The sequence below is a fragment of the Amaranthus tricolor genome, chromosome 11, assembly GCF_026212465.1.
Source record: "Amaranthus tricolor cultivar Red isolate AtriRed21 chromosome 11, ASM2621246v1, whole genome shotgun sequence".
NCBI lineage: Eukaryota > Viridiplantae > Streptophyta > Magnoliopsida > Caryophyllales > Amaranthaceae > Amaranthus > Amaranthus tricolor.
The window spans coordinates 26,915,664-26,936,601 of NC_080057.1; the positions used below are offsets into that span (position 1 = coordinate 26,915,664).

The 20,938-nt window shown below is 35.0% G+C and overlaps 2 protein-coding genes across 7 annotated transcripts; one reads left to right on the forward strand and one right to left on the reverse strand.

The window, feature by feature from the left end:
- Positions 1-257: 257 nt before the first annotated feature.
- Positions 258-4,117, reverse strand: LOC130827840 (transcription termination factor MTERF9, chloroplastic-like). 2 transcript variants are annotated; one of them, XM_057693710.1, is made up of 2 exons: positions 2,869-4,117; positions 258-841 (listed from the first exon to the last, which is right to left on the reverse strand). In XM_057693710.1, exon 1 carries the CDS (start codon positions 4,061-4,063, stop codon positions 2,876-2,878), a length of 1,188 nt encoding a protein of 395 aa, XP_057549693.1. In that variant the 5' UTR covers positions 4,064-4,117; the 3' UTR covers positions 258-841; positions 2,869-2,875. The 2 variants fall into 2 exon arrangements, with proteins under 2 accessions (XP_057549693.1, XP_057549692.1); XM_057693709.1 differs by having other exon boundaries at positions 258-961.
- Positions 4,118-4,842: 725 nt separating this feature from the next.
- On the forward strand, positions 4,843-17,547 carry LOC130827842 (uncharacterized). 5 transcript variants are annotated; one of them, XM_057693712.1, is made up of 5 exons: positions 4,843-5,099; positions 10,887-10,993; positions 15,494-15,595; positions 16,067-16,148; positions 17,169-17,547. In XM_057693712.1, exons 1-5 carry the CDS (start codon positions 4,967-4,969, stop codon positions 17,285-17,287), a joined length of 543 nt encoding a protein of 180 aa, XP_057549695.1. In that variant the 5' UTR covers positions 4,843-4,966; the 3' UTR covers positions 17,288-17,547. The 5 variants fall into 5 exon arrangements, 1 of the variants encoding a protein (XP_057549695.1); XR_009047245.1 differs by lacking the exons at positions 15,494-15,595; positions 16,067-16,148; positions 17,169-17,547 and adding an exon at positions 12,712-13,434 and having other exon boundaries at positions 4,957-5,279; XR_009047247.1 differs by lacking the exons at positions 10,887-10,993; positions 15,494-15,595; positions 16,067-16,148; positions 17,169-17,547 and adding exons at positions 5,204-5,279; positions 7,224-10,424 and having other exon boundaries at positions 4,961-5,099.
- Positions 17,548-20,938: the final 3,391 nt, after the last annotated feature.

Here is a 20,938-nt window from a genome sequence, read left to right on the forward strand (position 1 = left end):
GAAACCACAAGCAAAACAACAATTGTATTTTAACGGAGTTGATTTAATGGCTGAAAGTAAAATTTTAATACAGAGTAATAAGGTTTTGAATTTTAAAAGTTTACACTTTTTTTTTAAATATAACCATAAAAAATATATAAAATTTAAAAAATATGAACAACTAAGAGATATAAAGTTCATTAGAAAGTACTTCTATGATGTTTTGAATTAAATAACTAAATAAAAAAGTAACTTATAAAGAACCGAATGAGTTTCTTATCATTAAAATCTTGTAGCTCATGAGATGAGTCTAAGATTACAAGTTTAAGACCTTATGACATCAGTTTTAGTTAATGAATTTCTAAGTGTTCATATTTTAGGGAAAATACATAATATCAAAAAAAAAATGACTAGGTTACAAGAAAGTTTTTCCGCTTATAGTTTGATGCGTCGTAGCGTCATTGCAGAACAAAGAATGGCATAATTGAAACACCTGTATCAATCGAGTACATCGAAGAAACAGAGATGGAAGCTTATATCACTTTAATGAAAGGTTTAGTCCATGAAGCTCGAAAAAAAGTGAAGACGAGTTCGTCAAAACAAACTTATTGACGGGTACTTTATAGTTGAGTACCTATGTAGGAAGATACTTAGGTTGTCGAAATTAGATAATGAGCCTACAAGAAAAAAAGAACGAATTCTAACTACAAATGCGACAAGAACAACAAGAGCATCTGATATGATCAAGTACCTTCCAAAAGGTTTCGTAAGCTCTTCAAGAAGTCTGAAAACAAGAATTCTGCAGTGGTTGGCTTTGACGGAATGTATGAATTCATTCAAGAAGCTTATTCTCAATGGGAACCTGCAACCGATTTCATATTTCAAAGCACACGAACATCTTTTGAAATTAGACACGATCTCACTTTACTAGAGAATCAACTTCCTTATAAGATCCTTTATGAATTGTTTGAGTTCACTTTTGCTGATGCAAAGAACAAACAAGATTTGTGTGAGATTGTTTACTGTGCTTTAATAACTTCAATCCCTAACACTATACTAGTCTTTAAGACTCTTAACTAGTGATATACTGATGAAATTAAGAGCTATGAATCCAGGAAAAGCAGCTCATTTTGTGAGTTTTTTAAGCATGTGTTACTGTCAACTACCACCATAAAATTAAGAAAGGAAGCAGGAAAAAAATAATGCAGATCAGGAAGAAAAAACTATAGACATAAATCCTATGGAATTTCCATGTCTTTGCAAGCACATGACAGTCGACTATTCGAGTTCTTAGTGTAACCCAACTCGCTAAAGCAGGAGTTCGATTTAAGAAGCTCCTGATGAACGTCAATCCAACCACAATAAAATTACCCAGCAACTGCCAGATATACGATTTGATCCTGAAATGGGGATATTGTGGATGCCGACTTTGATAATATGGCAGCACACCGCGATATTTAGCAGGAACGCCATGGCACACGAGTTAACCAAACATACAACTAACAGTGGAAGTAGATCTATCAGTGACTTACCCGTGCTTCATGGATGACTTGATCAATACTAAAGAAGATGTTGCACTACTTGTGAAGAATGAAATTATTCAGAATTGTTTAGAACCAGATCAAGCTTTATGTCATCAAGCAAATATTGTAGTAAAAGGCACTTAATGATATTAGGATAATAGAGTAGTAAAATATTCTCATGTCATAAAGCAAATATTAGGTAGATATGAGTAAAGTTCTCTTTTTGAAAAGTTCAAAGCATTGAAAAGGGTATATGTATAATCCTCTAAGCAACCCTCACACAGTTCCAAAAAATGAATGCACCTTGGACATGTAAAATTGTCTAACAATTAAAAAGAGCTGTGAATCTACGACTAACCAGACAAAGGACTATATATGATACATAGCACCCATTTCCCTATCAGTCTCAACAAGATCTTAACCCAAAAGCTCATTCATGATAAGTTTGTCCACAAAACTGAAAATGCAGTTACTACTACGGATCAGCCACAGAAGCTAAGACACTTTCTACAGTTTCCGAACCCAAAAAGATCAGTAATAGAGAGTGCATTCGGGGTGAGTGGAACAGATGGCTAGATGGAGGGAGGGTTAGTGGATTAGGTAACACTAGCTTCAGCAAAGCACAAGTATGGTTCAGTAAAAAAAGTTCAATTGAGTAAATACAAGCTTAGCTGGAGCAGATGAAACAAGATACAACATATCCACATAACTACGCAGTACGCACTATAAAAAAGGCACCGTATGTATAAGGAACGAAGCCAACAACGGCTTCTAATCAATTCAGTCTTCAAATGTATAACACCATGCTTGTCAATTATTCATATTTACATAAGACCAATTGCTGACTAAACTTAACAAAATGAAGAGGTTCTAAAGGATATAATAAAGTGTCTTTTTACAATGTCAGGCTCCTAGCAATTTCACTAACTAATAAATCCAAAGGTCATATTGATGCTAACATTTCAAGAAGGTAAAACCTTGACCCCTCCAAAACACATTCTAAAGCAAAAGATTACGGGAACATAAACCAGAAGTCCTAAATACAAATGAAGAGAAACAATCTGAGTGCAAAACCAATGCAAGCCACAAAGAATAGACAGTGAGACATTGCACTACCCAACTATGAAGAGCAAGAAATACATGCCATAAGAAAGATGTAGCATTTAATCAAAAACATGCATTTGACAATACAAATAATTAGCTAGAAGAATCAACACGAATAGAAAAATTTTAATCAATTCCTCGGCAGTTGGCACTTAGCGAATGCCAAAATCACCAAAATAAATATTGCACACTATGTCCTTTGAATTTGCTACAGCGTTGTAATAAATTCAAAGGAAACAAAGGGAGTTTTTTGTACACTTACGCTACCATCAAACAGCATCAGAATTCAGTTTTGACAATTCCACAGTTAACGTCTCCAAACTCATATCTGCTTGTTTGCAATAAACTTCATGGACTTCCTTGAACGGTAGCACAAACTTTTTCACAAAGTTGGACTCAGTATATAACATGGCACTATAAAAATAGTACTCTTTAATGAAACCTTTCTCCTTTAAGACTACAAGGAACTTGTGCCTAGGTACTATTCTCTTGTCCAAGCTCAATCCTAAAATAAAAAACTTCTTACTAAAGTCCTTCGACTCATAACCAAGCTTAGTCATGAAAAAATCCAACTTAATCTTGATCAGAGCTTCAGAAAGTGCAAACGTTAAAGGAGCATTCCTACAAAGGGTTACAATATCCAGCTCTGTCCACCCAAAGTTTTTAAAAATCTGTATTTTCGACTCGAATTTCTCCACCGAAATGCAGTTTAATAAATGAACTCCCAACATGAATTTTGGAGAATTTCTAGAAATCCCCATTTTATTTTCAACTCTAGCCACTGCATCCTCAAAAAATTTGGTATTTCGGAAAAATGGGTATGCTACCTTTAATATTTGTCTTCTAATCAAATCAATGTTGATCCCATAATTCCTTAACAAAGCTACATTTGGCACCAAAGTTTTGGAAACACTATTAAGCCTAAATTGACGCGATTTCTTTAAAATTAAACTCACTTCATAATCATTACCCATTATTTCCTTTAATGCTTGAATTGAGGGAATAATGGCAGTATTTAATCCATGGAAAAGTACACGAGGATTCGTCTTGATCAAACCAACAAAATCAGACCCAGAAAAACCCAAACTAATAAAATATTCAGTCTTAGGTTTTAGGTTTTTGTCGACTTTGGCTAGCAAAATGTCAGGCACAGAACAAATTGTATTTTTTATATGCAATAATTCAACACCAATTTGTGTATAATAAGCAACAACTGAATCAGCATTTTTACACATATTGAAGTCATTGAAATTTTTTGCACCTCTAGTTTGACGATTGCGAGCTAATTTGGTGGAAATAGAGAGAGCTTGTCCGCTGGAAAAACCTAGAGATTCTACTAAATAATTGACAAACTCTTGGTTGTTTGAGGTTGAAGTTGAAAACAGTTGAAAATGGCGGAAAGACTGGATGAAGTAGAGTGGTTGGACGCCATTGCAGAAGCTACGAAGCTTTAGCATCTTGTCAAACCCGGTTTTCTTTTGTTCTCTTAATTTGGTTTAGGGTTTATGGTTTCTTTAGACAAAATAAATGAAATTTAAATTTTAGGGTTTACTATTGTGCAAAAGAGAATTTCTAGTAAAAGATATTGGGCATAGAAATTAATCTAGGTAGTTGTTAATACTTTAATGAGATTAAAATTTTTATTTAAGTGTCAAAATTTTTATTAAAACTATAATAGTTTTAAGTAAATTTAATTGTGCATATTATTATTTATTACGAAATAATAAGTAGTAAATTGGCTAATTAATTGGGACGAGTATACTACCAGTCACTAGGATAACGCATAATGGTTATCATAATAAATGTAGCTATTTTAAATATGAACATGTCTTGTTTTCATTATTGTTTTTCAAATTTTCATAAATTTTAATATTTTAACTTAATAAACTGTATTTTTTGATCTGTGTGTCAAAATTAAATTGACTAGTTATCTAACACGTGTGTACTAGTAGCCAATAAGGTAAACCATAAACACTCACCATATATGAGCTATTAAGGAATACAATTATCAGCATATAAACTTTATTTTTTAATTTACATGTCGAAAGTAAATTAAATATACCAAAAGCTAATGCCTAATAGGGTAATTCTTAGACATTTATCATATATAAACTATTAAAAGAATACATTTATTAAACTATTAAAAAATACATTTATTAGCATGTAAATTTTTTATTTTAAAATGTCTTACCCGGTGTTTGGTAGCTCCCTATGAAATTAGACTACAAATTTCAAATAGTGCTTAATGACATTCCTTATAAAGAAAAAATGGCTGCCAACAAAATCCCTTAAAAAGGTTCTAGTGAAGTCACTACTATAAGTCTATCCTATTCTCTTTCTCTCTGCAAGTCAACCTAACAATGGCGGGAATTCACACCTTTAAGCTCTTTTTATCTCCTTCAATTCGTTCATCATCCACCTCATTTTCAACTAACCAGTCTTTCAAAGGCTTGAGACAATCTGTTGTTCTTCCTTACAGAGCCAGATTTTCAAGTAAATTCTCTTCTTTTCGGTTGTTTATGTTCCAATTTCAATTTATGCTTAGGAATTTTGCTTATTTTGATTAAAATTGTGTTCTGTGTACTGTTTTGGCTGAGATTTATGCTTTGAGTAGCAATGACATCAAGGTGGGAACTAACCTTGAGGTCGATGGAGCTCCTTGGAAAGTGTTAGGTATTTCAATTTTGATGTCTAAAAATCTACATTTTTGTTCTTAATATTTTGGATTTGGGTAATTTTCTTAATAATATTGTGGATACAAGTATTGAATTTGGATTTCTAGCTTTTTAAGAAATGTGTTATTGGATATTTGACATGCTTTGTTCCACATTGTTTCTATCTCTTATTTGAAGATGAACTAATAGCTCAAAATCAACATTTGTTTTGCTGGAGAAGCAATTTGCAAAAAGGCTATCTTTGTCTTTGATTTAGATTCACTTGGACTATGTAATTTGAAATTGATTTGTCATATACTCCTTTGTATCATGTAATTTGCTATACAAATATGAATTGGTAGTTTTTTGCCATTTGGTTATGAGGAGAAAAACCAAATATGGATTAGAATTGAGAGGGTGTCCAGTCATTTTCAAAGCAAATGTAGCAAATTTAATGAGATAGACTAGAAAATGTTGTAAATTTGGGAGGCGGGATTAGCTTCTCAATGCTTATTAATCAATGGATTCATTGTTATTTCTAAATAGGAAAAGGGTCATCTTTGATATTTAATTTATAATTGGGGTATACGGATCATGGAATATGACCAAAACGGTTGTTTTGATCCAATATCCCTTCAAAAGTATCCATCAAATTTAGAATGTGTAGCCTCCCTTCAACATCCTACACATTTTGGAAGATAATGAGGGGCAAAGGGATTGTATGAATAATTTTTGATTATTAGCTTGTAATATTTTTGGCTGGAGGAAGCGGGTGGAGGTCATAGTGAGCCAGTGATGCGTGCAAGTGATGATTGATCCAAGAATGCACTTAAACCTTCCAAGATTAAGATCAAGACTGATCTTGATCAGAAAGTCACACAAAAATGCCTCCTATTCTGAGTAAACAGAAGGTGGCAAGAACAATTCTGATGAATGGTTCTACGCCTTGGATAGAAACAAATTGGCCTTTAACAACCAATTGGTCTCTTCCTCACACTGAGATTAAGATTCACTCTCTTAATCCTCGTGGAATAAACCGAATGCACCCTTTGTTTCACTCACAAAGAACCCACCCAATCAAAGGAAATTGCAAGGCAATTTACTTGAAGGAATTTTATTGAACAATCTGAATTCTTGATACAAATGTCGGTGTCCCTTTATATAGGACTCTAACGGTTATTTTAGGTGCCTAAAAACCATAACTACCTCCGTGCCAAATTATTAAAGCGCGTGTAATACATGGGAATTTAAACAGATATGCAAAATAGCCTTATTACAATTGAACTCAGCCTTTATCAGAAAACTGGTGAGCACATGACCTTGCAGCTGTTCTCGTGGGTTCTGTGAGGGTTATCAGCATCGTCCTTGGGTCTGGGATTCTTGGTCCATGTATAAAGATGTCTTCCTCTGAATTTCCACGTTCATTTATGCACCAGGTTGGGCTCTCAATGGCTCGCAAGGTGGGCTGGCAGGCAGTCTGTTTTTCTGTTTGTTCTGTTGCTTGTGGGCTTTGATTGATTCAGCCTTCTGTTCTGTCTGGCTGCTGTTGGGAGGCTTCCCTTTGATCCTTCTTGATCTTGCCATGCTTCTATGTTGATGTTTAGTCCAGTTTGAAGGTGATCTTCCTTAATCCTCCAACGAAAGTCAGCAAGTTCATTAGGCTTAGTAGGCTTAGCAAGTATATTGATCCAATTTTGTTCTTCTTGTTTGTTATTGGTTGTTGTCCATAATTGGATCATTCCCTCATTCTTCAAGTAGAATTGTCCCCAATTCTGTGTTGCCTTCATGCCTTTTGATGTCACCAATATTGAAAGCCTCAGAGACCCTATAGATATCCAGGAGATTCAAATGTATCCACACTATCTTTCCTTCTTTAAATCCCTTATGCTTGCTGTCTTCGTTTGTTTTGGCACTGTATCGTTCCTTTCCTTTGATGATATTTATTCTTATTTTTTTCCTGTAGTTGCAGCATCTTTACAGCCTGTTGTTTACCATCTGTATGGTACCTGCAATGAGAAGGAATGTCAGCTAGTGAAGTGGTCATTAAAGGATTCACTCCACATACACTCTCAAAGGGAGAATATGGACTTTCCAGGTTTAATTCAACATCTTCAACATTCAAGGGTTTAATCAACTCAGGAGCTAATGCTTTGGTCTCTAATAACTCCAAGGCTTTGGGATGATGTTGGTCCTGATCCTCACTAATTTTCTTGGTGAATTGAAGCACACATTCTCTCCCATTCTGTACTCCGTTGTAACAGTCTCTCTTGTTCAGGATATAGCTTGCTTTCTTCTGTTTTCAAGGAGTGGAAATGATCTTATATGGAGGTAGGGGTATAAGGTCTTTCAGTTTCCCCCTATGTTTGATGGTATAGATGTTGGTAAACCCGTCATGTACTGAATGTTTGTCATGCTGCCACGGTCTTCGCAAAAGTATGTGACACGCATTCATATCTAAGACATCACAAAGCATCTCATCATTGTAGGATCCTATGGAAAAGTTGAGTAAGCATTGCTTCCTTACAAAGCCCTCGGCCTTACTGTCCAACCATCGTAACTTATGTGGATTAGGGTGGTCTTGAGTGTTCATTTTCAGGTCCTGCACTAACTGATGGCTCACACAGTTGGTCTCGCTACCCCCATCAATTATATGGTCACACACTCTATCTTGAACCCTGCATTTGGTCTGGAATATTCTTTCCCTTTGATCAGTTTTCTTTCCCCTTGGTGTGGTATGGAAGTTTCTTCTTACAAGCAAATGGTAGCTGCCTTCTTCAGGGTATAACTGCTCTCTTCCTCTGACTCACTGCCCTCCGTATTCCTTGGTTCAGTTCTTTGTAGGGTGCCCAGATTGGTCAGGATGTAGGAACCTTATGGTTCATCTGTGGGTGTGGGTGGGAGTATAACCTTCTCCTCTCCATCCCTGGCTACTAACATAGCTCTGGGTCCCCTCTCCCTACTGTGAATCTCAGCCCACTCTATGTTAGTGAAAGCTCTTGTATTAGGACACTCATTCCTATAGTGACCATGGCCATGACACTTAAAACACATGACATCCTTCATAGATACGTTGGGTTTGTCCTTGGTTCTGTTGAGTACTACTGGATTAGTGTTTTTGTTAGTTGAGCTGGTACCTATTCCCACATTTGCTGTATTACCTACTGTGTTAAGCTTAGGAAGGGTAGACTCAAGTGGCTGGGCATAGGTATTCCTTTTCTTAGAGTATTTTTCATAAGTGAGTGCACTACTACAGGCTGTGTCAAGAGTCAAATGCTGCATCACCTCAAGCTTTTCCCTCAAGTCCTCTCTCAGGTCTCCTATGAACTTCTCTATCTTCATTTCTTCTGGTTCATTAACATCACACAGAACAGATAGTCTTTCCCACTCTTGGATGTAATCAGATACGGTTTTACTTCCTTGTCTAAGTGTGCTCCACTGCACAAAGAGGTGTTGCCTATAGGATGAAGGTACATACTTCTTTCTGAGGTGTTTCTTCAGCTTAGCCCAGGTGTTAATCCTCTCCCTGTTCTCCCTCCTTCTTTGTTTCTGAACTCCCTCAAGCCATATGGCAGCTAGCTTGGTTAATTTGATCTTAGCTAGTTTATACTGTTGTTCTTCAAAGGTTTCTTTGAATTCAAAGTACCTTACCAGCCCAGCTTCCACTCCAAGTAATCCTCAGGGTTGTGGGATGTTCCCCCAAACTCAGAAACATCTATCCTAAGTGTTCTGTCCTCTGTGTTTCTTTCGTGATTGTGTACAGGCGTTCCTCTTTCCTGTTGGTTCACCTTAAGTCTAGCCACAGTGTGTGTAAGTTGTTGAATGGAAAGAGCCATTTCAGCAAACCTCTCATCTGTGTTCATGTTGTCCTTAATACAACAATGCAAGAATCTTTCAGAAACAAAAACAAACGCACAAATACAAAACCCTAATTTTTCAGAATAAATTTCTTGAATCAGATTATTATCATCAATTTTCTCAGGGCAAACGTAATGTCCAATTGTTCACAAACAAATTCTATCAATTCCAATCAAATATCACATTCACAAGAATCATGGATTGAAATACACGAATCAGAATTGTATATATCAATTTTCTCAGCGAAGACGTATTGTTCGATTGTTTAAAACACAAATATCGTCAAATTCCTATCAGGCAATACATTCAAGACATTCAATAATTGAGTTTAATGAATTAATTGATAAAATTTAATATGTATAATGACTACAGAAATGAATTATCAGAAAACAAATTGATGCACATTCATCAATACGATAAATAGATTTTCAGAAATTCTTATCCCACAATCAAATTCGTACAATGACAAGATATAATCTGTATTCCTTAATCATAAACGAGTTATTAACAAAGAAAGATTGAATTCGTACCTGTGTTTGCAAAATTGAAACAAAATTGCACAATACCTTATTCTCTGATCACTTTTACCAGAACGTGTGGATTGATCTGTTACCTGGCTTTCCTTATCTCCGTTTGCTCGTGTCCCTTCTTAGAACACAGCTCTGATACCAAGTTGATGCGCACAAGTGATGATTGATCCAAGAATGCACTTAAACCTTCCAAGATTAAGATCAAGACTGATCTTGATCAGAAAGTCACACAAAAATGCCTTCTATTCTGAGTAAACAAAAGGTGGCAAGAACAATTTTGATGAATGGTTCTACGCCTTGGATACAAACAAATTGGCTTTTAACAACCAATTGGCCTCTTCCTCACACTGAGAGTAAGATTCACTCTCTTAATCCTCGTGGAATAAACCGATTGCACCCTTTGTTTCACTCACAAAGAACCCACCCAGGCAAAGGAAATTGCAAGGCAATTTACTTGAAGGAATTTTATTGAACAATCTGAATTCTTGATACAAATGTGGGTGTCCCTTTATATAGGACTCTAACGGCTAGTTTAGGTGCCTAACAACCATAACTACCTCCATGCCAAATTATTAAAGCGCGTGCAATACATGGGAATTAAAACAGAAATGCAAAATAGCCTTATTACAATTGAACTCAGCCTTTATCAGAAAACTGGTGAGCACATGACCTTGCAGCTGTTCTCGTGGGTTCTGTGAGGGTTATCAGCATCGTCCTTGGGTCTGGGCTTCTTGGTCCATGTATAAAGATGCCTTCCTCTGAATTTCCACGTTCATTCATGCACCAGGTTGGGCTCTCAATGGCTCGCAAGGTAGGCTGGCAGGCAGTCCGTTGTTCTGTTGCTTGTGGGCTTTGATTCAGCCTTCTGTTCTGTCTGGCTGCTGTTGGGAGGCTTCCCTTTGATCCTTCTTGATCTTGCCATGCTTCTATGTTGATGTTTAGTCCAGTTTGAAGGTGATATTCCTTAATCCTCCAACGAAAGTCAGCAAGTTCATTAGGCTTAGTAGGCTTAACAAGTATATTGATCCAATTATGTTCTTCTTGTTTGTTATTGGATTGTAGGTTGTCCATAATTGGATCAGCCAGCCATGTAAAATCCATCGTGTTAAACGTTGGCTTGTACTCATGAACTTATGAATATGATGCTCGTTTATCTCATATATCGAGTGACAAATATTTTATTTAGACTATTGACTCTTAAACTTAGGAGATTTAAACAATTTCTCTTGTGCACTTTGTAGAGTTTCTCCATGTGAAACCAGGGAAAGGGGCTGCTTTTGTGAGGACTAAAATGCGAAATTATGTGACTGGGAACACAGTTGAGAAAACCTTTCGAGCTGGAGTTACAGTATGTTTTCTGATATTTTGTATTGGATTTGTGGCTGTACTACTAAAACTTTTTCTATTCATTTGGGGAGGGGTAGGTGCATTGGTTTTTGACACCATTTTACTGCCTTAGTCATGTGATCAAGGAATAAAAAGCTCAAAATAGGCTTCATACACTGAGCCAACGATATAATCTTTAATGCATCACTATCATTCAAAATAATCCTAATTAGTGCAATGGAGTTTGTAGATGCAGAAACTATGACATACCACGTACTGTGTGTCCTTATCAGTCCTGAATGGGGTTTGGTAGTAACATTTCTTCATGGGTATAGGTTGATTTGCTTATAGGGTAGTAGCATGTGTCAATTTGGTAGCGGGCAGACCTCTTTCCTCCTACATAATCTGTTTGTTATTTGAGGTCGAGGGGCTTCCCTTAAAAAGGAAGGCGGGGTTTTTACTTTATTATTGATATGGTGGTGAAGGCCAACAATAATATATACTCAACTTCTATTCGATATGGAGATGATGAATCTTACCAATGGTGGAAGGGAGAGAAAAGAAAAGGAAAAGCAATAATATATAATTTTAATGTATCAAATTTAGAATAAAGCAAAAGCAATGAGATTGATTTGTAATCCCTCCATCCCTGTTTGCCTTACTTACAAATGACACTAAAATTAAAGAGTCAAATATAATGAGTTAAAATGGTAAGGTATTTAAAAAAATATCAACAAAGAAAATAAAAGTAGTAAATCTATTTTCAAAAATAAAAATTATGTAAAATGAGAAAAACAACTCAATATAAGAAATGATACTAAATGAATGACATATAGCAAGTAAACTTATACTTATTGTCACTCTCAGTTTACATTAATTTTCATTTTAATTGGTCTCAATAATTTTGTACCATTTTATTTATTTTTTTGTCATGATCTCACTCTCATTTTTTAATCTCATTCACAAATTTATATTATATCTCCATCTAAACCAATCATCTTTATTATTTACTTATTTTTTGTCGAATTTGCTAAATCATTTTCTCTTTTCACAGTTGTAAAACAAAAACACCTGCCATTGGACCCTTATTGAGCTATATTTTTCACAAAACGCACAACTCACAACTCACAAGCAACATATACCTGGAAGTAAAATAACAATCACATATTCTTCTTTGCGGAATGACAAATAAAAAAAATGTAAAAAATAAGGTAAAAAGAAAAATCACAACTCACTGGCAAAACAACAATCACATTCTCTGAAAATCATAGACTCGTCTAGTAGTTGAAACCACAAGTAAAACAACAATTGTATTTTACGGAGTTAATTTAATGGTTGAAAGTAAAATTTTAATACAAGGGTAATGAGTTTTTGAATTTTAAAAGTTTAAATTTTTTTTTTAAATATAACCATAAAAAATATATAAAATTTTAAAAATATGAACAACTAAGAGATATAAAGTTCCTAAGTACTTCTATGATGTTTTGAATTAAATAACTAAATAAAAAAGTAACTTATAAAGAACCAAATGAGTTTCTTATCATTAAAATCTTGTATCTCACGAGATGAGTCTAAGATTACAAGTTTAAGACCTTATGACATCAATTTTAGTTAATGAATTTCTAAGTGTTCATATTTTAGGGAAACTACATAAAATCAAAAAAAAAAAAATAAAAAAAATGACTAGGTTACAAGAAAGTTTTTCCGCTTATAGTTTGATGCGTCGTAGCGTCATTGCAGAACAAAGAATGGCATAGTTGAAACACCTGTATCAATCGAGTACATCGAAGAAACAGAGATGGAAGCTTATATCACTTTAATGAAAGGTTTAGTCCATGAAGCTCGAAAAAGTTACGCTGAAACCATAGCTTAGTGAAGACGAGTTCGTCAAAACAAACTTATTGACGGGTACTTTATAGTTGAGTTCCTATGTAGGAAGATACATAGGTTGTCGAAATTAGATAATGAGCCTACAAGAAAAAAGAACGAATTCTAACAACAAATGCGACAAGAACAACAAGAGCATCTGATATGATCGAGTACCTTTCCAAAAGGTTTCGTAAGCTCTTCAAGAAGTCTGAAAACGAGAATTCTGCAGTGGTTGGCTTTGACGGATTGTATGAATTCATTCAAGAAGCTTATAAGATCTCATATTTGAAATTAGACACGATCTCACTTTACTAGAGAATCAACTTCCTTATAAGATCCTTTATGAATTGTTTGAGTTCACTTTTGCTGATGCAAAGAACAAACAAGATTTGTGTGAGATTGTTTACTGTGCTTTAAGAACTTCAATCCCTAACACTACACTAGTCTTTAAGACTCTTAACTAGTGATATACTGATGAAATTAAGAGCTATGTATCCAGGAAAAGCAGCTCATTTTGTGAGTTTTTTAAGCATGTGTTACTGTCAACTACCACCATAAAAACAAGAAAGGAAGCAGGAAAAAAATAATGCAGATCAGGAAGAAAAACTATAGACATAAATCCTATGGAATTTCCATGTCTTTGCAATATGAAGCACATGACAGTCGACTATTCGAGTTCTTAGTGTAACCCAACTCGCTAAAGCAGGAGTTCGATTTAAGAAGCTCCTGATGAACGTAAATCCAACCACAAGAAAATTACCCAGCAACTGCTAGATATACGATTTGATCCTGAAATGGGGATATTGTGGATGCCGACTTTGAAAATATGGCAGCACACCGCGATATTTAGCAGGAACGCCATGGCACACGAGTTAACCAAGCATACAACTAACAGCGGAAGTAGATCTATCAGTGACTACCCATGCTTCATGGATGACTTGATCAATACTAAAGAAGATGTTGCACTACTTGTGAAGAATGAAATTATTCAGAATTGTTTAGAACCAGATCAAGCTATATGTCATCAAGCAAATATTGTAGTAAAAGCCCCTTAATGATATTAGGATAATAGAGTAGTAAAATATTCTCATGTCATAAAGCAAATATTAGGTAGATATGAGTAAAGTTCTCTTTTTGAAAAGTTCAAAGCATTGAAAAGGGTATATGTATAATCCTCTAAGCAACCCTCACACGGTTCCAAAAAATGAATGCACCTTGGACATGTAAAATTGTCTAACAATTAAAAAGAGCTGTGAATCTACGACTAACCAGACAAAGGACTATATACGATACATAGCACCCATTTCCCTATCAGTCTCAACAAGAACTTAACCCAAAAGCTCATTCATGATAAGTTTGTCCACAAAACTGAAAATGCAGTTACTACTACGGATCAGCCACAGAAGCTAAGACACTTTCTACAGTTTCCGAACCCAAAAAGATCAGTAATAGAGAGTGCATTCGGGGTGAGTGGAACAGATGGCAAGATGGAGGGAGGGTTAGTGGATTAGGTAACACTAGCTTCAGCAAAACACAAGTATGGTTCAGTAAAAAAAGTTCAATTGAGTAAATACAAGCTTAGCTGGAGCAGATGAAACAAGATACAACATATCCACATAACTACGCAGTACGCACTATAAAAAAAGGCACCGTATGTATAAGGAATGAAGCCAACAACGGCTTCTAATCAATTCAGTCTTCAAACGTATGATACCATGCTTGTCAATTATTCATATTTACATAAGACCAATTGCTGACTAAACTTAACAAAATGAAGAGGTTCTAAAGGATATAATAAAGTGTCTTTTTACAATGTCAGGCTCCTAGAAATTTCACTAACTAATAAATCCAAAGGTCATATTGATGCTAGCATTTCAAGAAGGTAGATGCAGAAACTATGACATACTACGTACTGTGTGCCCTTATCAGTCCTGAATGGGGTTTGGTAGTAACATTTCTTCATGGGTATAGGTTGATTTGCTTATAGGGTAGTAGCATGTGTCAATTTGGTAGCGGGCAGACCTCTTTCCTCCTACATAATCTGTTTGCTATTTGAGGTCGAGGGGCTTCCCTTAAAAAGGAAGGGGGGGGCATTTACTTTTTTTATAAGGATGAAATCTTTACTTATATGTAGCTCACAAATATAGTTACAGCCAAATGCGGACGTTGGTGTTGTTGCTGTCTGATCTTCGTATATTGTACTTGTTATATTTCAGAGTCGCATCATTTTTTGTAGTATGACTAGTATCCTTCCTCTTTTTGATTGTTAGAGAAACAATACTTTTTTGTAATTTAATTTTCTCCATTGGGTACTGATTAAATTTGACAGATACCTGAAGTAAATGTATCCAAGGAAACAAAGCAATTCACATACAAAGATGCCAATATGTATGTCTTCATGGATTTGGCATATTTCTTTTTTCCCTTCAATGTGTGTCTTCTGCATTGTTTTCTATGTGGCTGTAGGTTGATGTGCTTTATGTAAACTACGAGCCAACATAGTACGCAAATCCCGCTTTCTTGGGTATGGCTTAACTTGAAAAACATGCATCAATATAATGTTCTTCCAATATGTGAATTTCCGTACATCAAATTGCAATATCTGTGCATCCTTAATTCAATAAATGAAGAAATGAGTTTCGCTCTTTTTCAGACTACATATGAAGAGTTTAGGCTCAATGAAGCAGATGTTGGAGATAAAACCAAGTGGCTGAAGGAGGGCATGGACTGCAATCTGCAATTTTGGAATGGAAAAGTATTTATATCCTCCTGGCTCTTATTATGATTGCGGTCATTTATTTCAAAACTTATATTTTATAAGTTTGTTTTTGATAGTTTTTTTTTTATAAGTTAAGGCTTAAGGTAAGCACAGATTCTTTGAAAGTTGTAACGTGTCCTATATTTCCAATTGGCAAAAGATTAGTAGTTATGTGTTTTAGATTATAATGTGTTTTAGATTATAATGGACTTTATTAAAATGCTCAGTAAATCATGTGCACTTCTTATTCATGTAAAGTTGCATATGATTTTTGCTACCAAGGGCCAATTGGGAACAACTTCTTTGTAATCACTAACAAGGGAAAGGTTGCGTAGCTCCAATTCCCAAACCAACTTAGGTGGGAGCCACTTAAAGGCATTGGGTAACGGAAAAGAAGGTAATGTGTGATTACTGTCTTCTATAAGTCATATTCCACCAAAGCTTATTTGTTATTCTAACTACTTGCAGGCAATTGATCTTGAGGTGCCCCTCTTAGTGAAGCTCACTGTTGTTGACACCGACCCCGGTGTTAAGGGAGACTCAGCTCAAGGTAAATGATAATCTCGTCCTTGAAGCTCACTCTATCAAGTGACTTTTTCTTATCTTAGTCTTGTGTTTGCACTTGGCACTTGTTAATAAAATGAAAAGGCTAATTAAAAGACTCCTTACCCTATAATTCGTTAGACGAGGTTGCTCTAATGCTCTCTTCTATTTAGAATAAATCTGAATGCAATTTAGCTCATACAATTATGAAACTTGTCTACGTAACTTTACGATAATTCCATCTTGGCATTACGGAAAAGATTGGCTAATCGAGGTGAATTGAATCTCCCCTTTTGTTGCAATGTCTACTAAAAAGGCTAACTTGCAACTTATTTGCAATAGAACTGATGATTGCTAAAATGGATCCATTGATTCAGGAATATAACGTAATTGAGATAGAAGTTCATGAACCTATGGGGGTTTTGTCACTTGTATCACTCATCGTTAAACCATAATGTATATTCTGAATGGACGTTGCTCGAGTTTCTATACTCGTTCCTTGGTTAATCTGTTCTTTGTTTTGTGTTGTGCACTTGTCTATATTTTCTAACAATTTTCTCCTAAAAGTATTTGTCCAAAACTCCGAGTCTTTGTGGGTGATTGGCAAGTGCTAGTATACCTATTGCCATAGGCAAAGTAATTAATTGGCAAAAGTCTGCCACACCCTTAAAAAATCAGTAAAATGTAATGTATATTGGATATTTGGCCTACAAATTATTTTAACTTTTATATTTGAGTCATAATACTTGCTGGTATCGCTGTCAACATTACAAAACTGCTCAAATACTCTAATCCTTTGGCACTTTTCAACAACCCTTGGGCCCTCACCTTAAAATCTTTTGGTGATGTTAATATGAAAATTTTTGGCCGCCCCTCACTTAAATACTAGCTTCACCTCTGTGGCTATTGGTGGAACTGCTTCTCCTTTCTGTTTGTGATTATCTAGACATTTGTTCGAGATTTGAACTCTTAGGGTAAAACCTATTCCTTTTTTCATAACAATACGAACGATGATGCTTGATTGTAGGTGGTACCAAACCAGCAACACTCGACACTGAAGCTGTAGTTAATGTTCCATTTTTCGTAAATATTGGCGATTCGATAGTGGTTGGTACCAGAACAGGGCAGTATACAAGTCATGCCTGATCAGTTTTTCGATCACTGTTCAACACTAATGTAATTTACTGCTTTAAGAATTTTTTGTATAATGTCCATATAACCGAGACTCAGCCCTGTACATTTGAGGTTAGGATTGTTTTCTTACTGTTGAGATTGGCGAAAATGTCACGAAAATCAGTTGTGAGGAATTTATAGAATTCATGAACAAATTATTGCAGAAATGATCTCTTGGTTAATGTTGCTGTATTAATTTTACATGTATTCCTAATTCCTATGACTATTTTGCAAGGAATCCTACAAATTAAAGCTACAATTTGTGCATACTTACGTTTCAGCAAAGTTTCGGTTTAGTACACCCAAGTACTAAAAGGTCCGGAATGTTAAGCATCATCTAGGGCTACCAGGGGCCGAAATGGACACACATTCTTGCAAATGGTATAAAAACCTCGGTCATGAAGTTGTGGTAGTATAAATTTGGAAAATGATTACAACATACTATATAATGATGTTTTACATGAGTCATTAGCAAAAATTTTTATTTACGTTATGTAGCATTTAAAAGGGCGAACTAGTATTAAGATAGTACCCATCACACATGACATGAAAAGAACTTGACATGAGAATCAAATATGTATCAGAGAATGTTGTAGCAAATGTATTCATTTTTAATGAGATAGACTGGAAAATGTTGTAAATTTGGGAGGCGGGGATTAGCTTCTCAATGGTTTTTAATCAATGGATTCATTGTTTTTTCTAAATAGGAAAAGGGTCATCTTTGATATTTAATTTATAGTTGGGGTATACGGATCATGGAATATGACCAAAACGGTTATTTTGATCCAATATCCCTTCAAAAGTATCCATCAAATTCAGAATGTGTAGCCTCCCTTCAACATCCTACACATTTTGGAAGATAATGAGGGGCAAAGGGATTGTATGAATAATTTATGATTATTAGCTTGTAATATTTTTGGCTGGAGGAAGGGGGTGGAGGTCATAGTGAGCCACTGATGCGTGCAAGTGATGATTGATCCAAGAATGCACTTAACTCTTCCAAGATTAAGATCAAGACTGATCTTGATCAGAAAGTCACACAAAAATGCCTCCTGTTCTGGGTAAACAGAAGGTGGCAAGAACAATTCTGATGAATGGTTCTACGCCTTGGATAGAAACAAATTGGCCTTTAACAACCAATTGGCCTCTTCCTCACACTGAGAATAAGATTCACTCTCTTAATCCTCGTGGAATAAACCGAATGTACCCTTTGTTTCACTCACAAAGAACCCACCCAAGCAAAGGAAATTGCAAGGCAATTTACTTGAAGGAATTTTATTGAACAATCTGAATTCTTGATACAAATGTGGGTGTCCCTTTATATAGGACTCCAACGAAAGTCAGTAAGTTCATTAGGCTTAGTAGGTTTAGCTAGTATATTGATCCAATTATGTTCTTGTTTGTTATTGGATTGTAGGTTGTCCATAATTGGATCAGCCAGCCATGTAAAATCCATCGTGTTAAACGTTGGCTTATACTCATGAACTTATGAATATGATGCTCGTTTATCTCATATATCGAGTGACAAATATTTTATTTAGACTATTGACTCTTAAACTTAGGAGATTTAAACAATTTCTCTTGTGCACTTTGTAGAGTTTCTCCATGTGAAACCAGGGAAAGGGGCTGCTTTTGTGAGGACTAAAATGCAAAATTATATGAGTGTGAACACAGTTGAGGAAACCTTTCGAGCTGGAGTTACAGTTTGTTTTCTGATATTGTGTATTGAATTTGTGGCTGTACTACTAACACTTTTTCTATTCATTTGGGGAGGGGTAGGTACATTGGTTTTTGACACCATTTGTAATACCCCAAATTTAGCTTGAAAAACGATTGATAGACTACTCATATCAATAAGGTGCATCTTCTTTTCTAGGGAGCCCATTTGCTAAGAATTTCACAGTTAAGCGTGCTTGGTAGGGAGCAATCTTAGGATGGGTGACCTCCTGGGAAGTTTTCCCGGGTGCGCACGAGTGAGGCCAAAGTGCGCTGGAAAGACTTGTGTTGGTTTGTGGGGCTAGTCTACAGTTTCCATGAGTAGTCACCAGCGGTCCGAGGGGCCGGGATGTTACACCATTTTACTGCGTTAGTCATGTGATCAAGGAATAAAAAGCTCAAAATAGGCTTCATACACTGAGCCAACGATATAATCTTTAATGCATCACTATCATTCAAAATAATCCTAATTAGTGCAATGGAGTTTGTAGATGCTGAAACTATGACATACTACGTACTGTGTGCCCTTATCAGTCCTGAATGGGGTTTGGTAGTAACATTTCTTCATGGGTATAGGTTGATTTGCTTATAGGGTAGTAGCATGTGTCAATTTGATAGCGGGCAGACCTCTTTCCTCCTACATAATCTGTTTGTTATTTGAGGTCGAGGGGCTTCCCTTAAAAAGGAGGGGGGGGGGGGGGGGGGGGGGGGGTTTACTTTATTATTGATATAGTGGGGAAGGCCAACAATAATATATACTCAACTTCTATTCGATATGGAGATGATGAATCTTACCAATGGTGGAAGGGAGACAAAAGAAAAGGAATGGAAATAACTTTTCTTAAGTTCTGGTTTTAATAATTATAATAATTATCCAATACTAGGGCTAAGATCAATTATCTAAGTCTTTCCTTCATAATTATGCTTCTGTTTTAATGAGATTCTTTCATTTCTCCCCTATTATTTTGCTACAAAGTTATTTTATAGAAAAGTTTCTATCGCTTTTTTTTTTAATTTTTTTAAAATTTTTTTTATTCTTAAACATATACATTTCAACAAATGGTTCCATGTTTTTTAATTTATGTGTAAAATTATATTGTTTTAATTTATTAGAAACGCTCGGAGTAATATTATTGTGATTTTAAATTTTATTTATATATATGTAGCTTTATTTATTTTAATACCAATCAACTATAATTTTAATGTATCAAATTTAGAATAAAGCAAAAGCAATGAGATTGATTTGTAATCCCTCCATCCCTGTTTGCCTTACTTACAAGTTACAAATAACAGTAAAATTAAAGAGTCAAATATAATGAGTTAAAATGGTAAGTTATTTAAAAAGTTATCAATAAAGAAAATAAAAGTAGTAAATCTATTTTCAAAAATAAAAATTGTGTAAAATGAGAGAAACAACTCAAAATAAGAAATGATACTAAATGAATGACACGTAGCAAGTAAACTTATACTTATTGTCACTCTCAGTTTACATTAATTTTCATTTTAATTGGTCCCAATAATTATGTACCATTTTTTTTTGTCATGATCTCACTCTTCTTTTTTAATCTCATTTACAAATTTATATTATATCTCCATCTTAACCAATCATCTTTATTATTTACTTATTTTTTGTCGAATTCGCTAAATCAATTTCTCTTTCCACTAAATTTTATTTATTTTACTAAGAAACTCCCAAGTCTCAAATTAATGGGCCCCATTAGCATTAAAAGGCAAAAGTTGTAAAACAAAAAAACTTGCCATTGGACCCTTATTAAGCTGAATTTTTCACAAAACGCACAACTCACAACTCACAAGCAACATATACCTGGAAGTAAAATAACAATCACATATTCTTCTTTGCGGAATTACAAATAAATAAATAAAAAAAAAGCGTAAAAAAATGAGTTA